This window comes from Coregonus lavaretus (genome assembly GCF_964263955.1).
Source record: "Coregonus lavaretus genome assembly, chromosome: 26".
In the NCBI taxonomy this organism is placed as follows: Eukaryota; Metazoa; Chordata; class Actinopteri; order Salmoniformes; family Salmonidae; genus Coregonus; species Coregonus lavaretus.
In genome coordinates, this window is record NC_140013.1 from 24,592,532 (window position 1) to 24,598,745 (window position 6,214).

The 6,214-nt window shown below is 41.9% G+C and overlaps 1 protein-coding gene across 2 annotated transcripts; it reads right to left on the reverse strand.

The window, feature by feature from the left end:
* Nucleotides 1-45: 45 nt before the first annotated feature.
* LOC311101258 (G protein-activated inward rectifier potassium channel 3-like) lies at nucleotides 46-6,210 on the reverse strand. Of its 2 annotated transcripts, XM_084142382.1 has the most exons (4): nucleotides 6,128-6,210; nucleotides 3,370-3,559; nucleotides 2,099-3,251; nucleotides 46-1,852 (listed from the first exon to the last, which is right to left on the reverse strand). In XM_084142382.1, the coding sequence occupies exons 2-4, from the start codon at nucleotides 3,514-3,516 to the stop codon at nucleotides 1,509-1,511; spliced, it is 1,644 nt and encodes a 547-aa protein (XP_083998508.1). In that variant the 5' UTR covers nucleotides 3,517-3,559; nucleotides 6,128-6,210; the 3' UTR covers nucleotides 46-1,508. The 2 variants fall into 2 exon arrangements, with proteins under 2 accessions (XP_083998508.1, XP_083998509.1); XM_084142383.1 differs by lacking the exon at nucleotides 6,128-6,210 and having other exon boundaries at nucleotides 3,370-3,612.
* Nucleotides 6,211-6,214: the final 4 nt, after the last annotated feature.

Genomic DNA, 6,214 nt, shown 5'->3' on the forward strand with positions numbered 1-6,214 from the left:
AATGCATTTGTACAGTTTTTGTTATGAATTATTATTTTATTTATTTATTTCTGGACACCCGTAATGGTATATACAATTTACTCTGCATCAGGTGCAGTACAAAAAATTACCAACCAACTAACCATATTTTGAGTGAATCATATTTTATTTTACAAGGATATAAAAATGAATGTGTTACTTAAAACATGATAAAATCAGGACTTTTTCATCTGTTTACAGGTAAATAATGGGTACGAAGTATTTTTTGAAAATGTATCTTCTACCTTACCGCAAGCTTAATTAACCCAGTCTCACCTATTTAAGTTGAGAACATCACGGTGTTTCAAAAAAATTTTTTTTTAAATTAATCTGCCAGCTAGATTTCTAGCCAGCAGAAGGTACCTTTGATATGCAGTATATCCCATGGGTGTGGTATCGGATTAGGCCTGGAGACAGCCAGTGAAAATATTCCATACAGTCAGACTGTCCAGGAAGCATCCTGGAAAGATGTGGCCTTTACATTTTAGTCATTTAGCAGATGCTCTTATCCAGAGTGACTTACAGTTTTCATACCCCCTGTGGGAATCAAACCCACAACCCTGGCATTGCAAACACCATGCTCTATCAACTGAGCTACATCCCTGCTGGCCATTCCCTCCCCTACCCTGGACGACGCTGGGCCAATTGCGCGCCACCCCATGGGTCTCCCGGTCGCGGCCGGCTACGACAGAGCCTGGATTCGAACCAGGATCTCTAGTGGCACAGCCTTAGACCACTGCGCCACTCGGGAGCCTCTCTTCACTGTCAGATGAAACGATGTACAAGTCAAACCCACTCTAATAAGTCTGTCTGTCTGTCTTTCTGCCTTTCTGTCTGTCTGAACACTGTGACCTGAGGTGGACGTGGCAGACTAATACTGTGTGCTGACATGCAGACTGGGAATGAGCATGGTTTACATCCAAAAACATAATGGATTGATTAAAGGGAATTGTAACACATACGGTAGATTTAAATAAATATCAACTTTGGCAAGAGTCTATGATGGTATGTGAATGAGATGTCCTCTTTGCTGGTGAAGAGAAAGTAAAACTGACATTCATTTGTCTTGTCATGTGAGACTGTCCGTTCGATCTTCCATTTATCAAATTGGCACAGCACATGGCAATACAATCATTAAATGACACTCATCATTTAAATCTTAATTAGGAGAGCTTGATGTATGGGCAGTGAGATACCTTTTGTTATTTCTCACATACTGTATGGAGACCACTAAGAACTAATTCAATTAGCATAATTGTAACTGTATATCACACAAGTGCTTACCTAGCACAAGGCATGCTGTGCTCACTTTTACAAATTGAAGTATTCAGAAAGTTTGATAAGTTAGATGTATAAATGGCAGCTTTAGATATTGGTCATCAGCATTCGTTTATTCACATTGTATAAACATTCTGAAGGATATGTATAGTGTGTCTTTATTTCATCAACTTTGATTAACACTTCTATGCCGACTTGTCAAACGTCAATATTTATATAAAGAACTCATTCTTACTAAGTTCCCTAGTTCCTGTGCCATTGTTATTAGCGACTGAGTTGCACAGTAACATTTGATCATATAAATACTGGTAATGTACTTTCTTTGTAGACATGTTGGAGGGGACAGAGTCTGTGTCGTGTCCAGGGGATCTCTCATGTCTTTGTCTCACTGCCATCTCTCTGTCACTGTGTGTGGCAGTCTGGACCTTATAGTTCTTATCAGAGGTCTTGTGATTGGAACCAATCCCCCTCTTGTCTAGTGGCATGTATGACTTAAAGCTCTGTCCCCAAATAATCTCATCTTCAGTGTAGGAGGTCCTCACATGGAAGGCTGTGCCTGAGAAGAAATACATATTTACAGTCAAGTTATAAGATTATATTATATACATCTGCTGTCGGAACCAGGCATTAAGGATACTGTAGGTCCCTTTCAATTTAACTATATTAATGATTTGATAATGATAACATAGAAATAATTCACAACCATTAATTTGAAAACAACAAGTTTCCTTTTCGCACTGATTGAATAGCCCAAACATTTATTTTATTCCAACTCCAGATTTCCCCACCTCTCAGTACAAACCTGCGTCTTGGACGGCTCCGTCCACCATGACAACAATTTCAAAGGTCTCCCACTTTAAAGAGTCAGCGCTGATGCCCCAGAGAGGACTTTGTTTATCAATGACATGCTCCACAGTCTGTGCCTCCACTGTGAACAGCCTGGCTCCATCTGGCCCCATCCCCAGAGTCAGCTCTCTCTGCTCCAACAGGATGAACTCTCCCTCTTTGGTATGGTGAGATTTGATCAGCTTGGCTCTTATCTCTGCCACCAGCATGTGTGTTTCTTTCAGAGTCTTGACGTTGAACATCAGGCACAGCCTCTCATCCCTCTCAGAGACCACACAGTGCTGACTGAACAACAGAGTGGGCAGCCTCCTCTTAGGCTTGGCTAGCTTGGCCAGGATGCAGCCCAGCATCAGAGCGTCTAACACTGATTCAATGATGGACTGTGCCATCATGAGAACCACCCTGTCCATGCAGTTGGCTGAGGCCACTCTAGAGCTGTAGCCATTGATGATTTGGCTGTCCATGGAGACAGAGAGGGCTGAATGGAAACTGTCCAGTTTCTCAAAGCATGGGTGCCATTGCGGGTCTTGTATGTGTTCCATATCACCACACAGCCAGGCACCCAGGAAGTAGAGCTCTGCAAAGGCTGTCCAGGTGACGATGTAGCACAGGGTAAAGACAAATAGGATCCAGCTGTACTTCAGATCCACCAGGGTGCCGATCAGGTCACACATCTTGTTCTTGGAGCTGTAGGATGAGCCGCGACACATGCCATCCTTGGTGAAGTAGCGATGGTGCTGGCGACCATTAGAACTGGAACTCTTGTGTCGTATGTCTCCTGTACTCTTGGAAGAAGAAGATGTGGCCTTGTTCTGTGTTTTCTTCCCTTTACTAGGTTTACTAGAGCCTTTCTTAACCCAGGAGCTTCTGTCATAACTGGAGCAGCTCTCAGCACTCCTGGTCTGCCTTGCTTTGTGCTGTGATTGGATGATCCTCTGACTGACCGGCAGTGGGCTCTGTCTGGTGTTGGGCCGGGGAGGCCCCATGCCTAGCCCCAGTGTCGGAGAGAGATGCAGCTTTGGATGGTGAACAGGCACGGTGACATACTGACCCCTACTGGAGGTCCTGGAGATTTTCTTGGGATCGGCTAAAGATACTCTAGTGTCCACCTGCAATCAAGACATCAAGACAGTAAGGTGTCATCTGCAATCGAACAGTGAAGATATTGATAACAATACAATTATAAACTAGTCATCTTTGCAGTGAATATTGAGATGTTATAATGACCCTCCTCAGGTATGGTCTGCATGGGTTATATGGGTTGTGTCGAAGTGAAGCTCTGGGTCTGATGTTCTTCCTGGGGTATGGGGGAGGTCCATAGTTGCCATAGTCCCCATAGAGTGAACAGCTGTTGGAGATCACCGTGGAGAGCATGGCTGGAATCCCCCTCTGTGGACCATAGACCAGTCACCAACACCTGAGAGACAGAGAAAGAAACCGAGACAAATCGACAGGGGTGTCCAACGTTTATAGTGTCAACAAGACAAGCTAGAAAAAACGTTTATCACCTGTGCAAGTCAAAAAATCAGGTTTACAATAATATTATTTTATGATGTGTGCAGGGTGACACTTGTATCCAGACTGAGAACATAAAGCTAGAGTTGACATGTCCCTGTTTGTGTCTTGTTGTAAAGACTAAATATGATGGAGAGGGTGGATAAGAGCAGGCCTGCTGCTCCAGTCAATCTCCAGTCCAGATGGTGTGTAATGTGCTGCCCACCATGCTCACACTAATTAAACAGAGGAGATTACATTAGCACCAGCTCTTAATCAATCTGCTCGTCTACAGAGCATGACCATGGATTTCAGGAGATTACAGAGGAGATAATCCTTTTTGCACATGTGTAACTAAATTTAGCCCACCTTTCATCTTTTCAAAATGGCTCCATTACATTTGGTGGATCTCATGCTCATCAACTACATAAACAGGACAGGATCGTTCTGTGTCAGCACAGTTGTAATACACTAGTGGACTATTCCATCATTGCAAACAAACTAGGAGCTTCTTTACTACGTCCAAGTCATTGTGTGTTGTCACTATGCTCTGCTGGTGGATAAACTGTGTTGGTATAGACATGTGTTGGTATAGACATGTGTTGGTATAGACATGTGTTGGTATAGACATGTGTTGGTATAGACGTGTTGGTACATACGTGTTGGTATAGACATGTGTTGGTATAGACGTGTTGGTATAGACATGTGTTGGTATAGACGTGTTGGTACAGACATGTGTTGGTATAGACATGTGTTGGTATAGACATGTGTTGGTATAGACATGTGTTGGTATAGACATGTGTTGGTATAGACGTGTTGGTACAGACATGTGTTGGTATAGACATGTGTTGGTATAGACATGTGTTGGTATAGACATGTGTTGGTATAGACGTGTTGGTACAGACATGTGTTGGTATAGACATGTGTTGGTATAGATGTGTAGGTATAGACATGTGTTGGTATAGACATGTGTTGGTATAGACGTGTTGGTACAGACATGTGTTGGTATAGACATGTGTTGGTATAGACGTATTGGTACAGACATGTGTTGGTATAGACATGTGTTGGTATAGACGTGTTGGTACAGACATGTGTTGGTATAGACATGTGTTGGAATAGACATGTGTTGGTATAGACATGTGTTGGTATAGACATGTGTTGGTATAGACATGTGTTGGAATAGACATGTGTTGGTACAGACATGTGTTGGTATAGACGTGTTGGTATAGACATGTGTTGGTATAGACATGTGTTGGTATAGATGTGTTGGTACAGACATGTGTTGGTATAGACATGTGTTGGAATAGACGTGTTGGTACAGACATGTGTTGGTATAGACGTGTTGGTACAGACATGTGTTGGTATAGACATGTGTTGGAATAGACGTGTTGGTATAGACATGTGTTGGTATAGACGTGTTGGTACAGACATGTGTTGGTATAGACATGTGTTGGTATAGACGTGTTGGTATAGACATGTGTTGGTATAGACATGTGTTGGTATAGACATGTGTTGGTATAGACATGTGTTGGAATAGACGTGTTGGTACAGACATGTGTTGGTATAGACATGTGTTGGTATAGACATATGTTGGTATAGACATGTGTTGGTATAGACATTTGTTGGTATAGACGTGTTGGTATAGACGTGTTGGTATAGACATGTGTTGGTATAGACATGTGTTGGTATAGACGTGTTGGTATAGACATGTGTTGGTATAGACGTGTTGGTATAGACATGTCGGAATAGACATGTGTTGGTATAGACCATAGCAATGCTGTGTTTCTATTTTTATTGTGTTTTTCGATTCAGTAAGTTAGAATTACATTTTTACTGAGTTTCCATTACTCAGTAAAAATGTCATTCTAACTTACTGAATCGAAAAACAATAAAAATGGAAACACAGCATTGCTATGGTCTATACCAACACATGTCTATTCCGACATGTCTATACCAACACATGTCTATTCCAACACATGTCTATACCGACATGTCTATACCAACACGTCTATACCAACACATGTCTATACCAACACGTCTATACCAACACATGTCTATACCAACACGTCTATACCAACACATGTCTATACCAACACATGTCTATACCAACACATGTCTATACCAACACATGTCTATACCAACACGTCTATACCAACACATGTCTATACCAACACATGTCTATACCAACACATGTCTATACCAACACGTCTATACCAACACATGTCTATACCAACACGTCTATACCAACACATGTCTATACCAACACATGTCTATACCAACACATGTCTGTACCAACACGTCTATACCAACACATGTCTATACCAACACATGTCTATACCAACACATGTCTATACCAACACGTCTATACCAACACATGTCTATACCAACACATGTCTATACCAACACATGTCTATACCAACACGTCTATACCAACACATCCCAAACCCACAAATAAACATAGAAACAAGTAAATATAAACAAAAGGTAGTACCTGTGATGAAGAATTCCCTCTGGTTATTGACTGGATGCAGCTACTGTATGGGTGCCTTTCTGCTTAGTGGTGTGTGGTAGAGTAGAG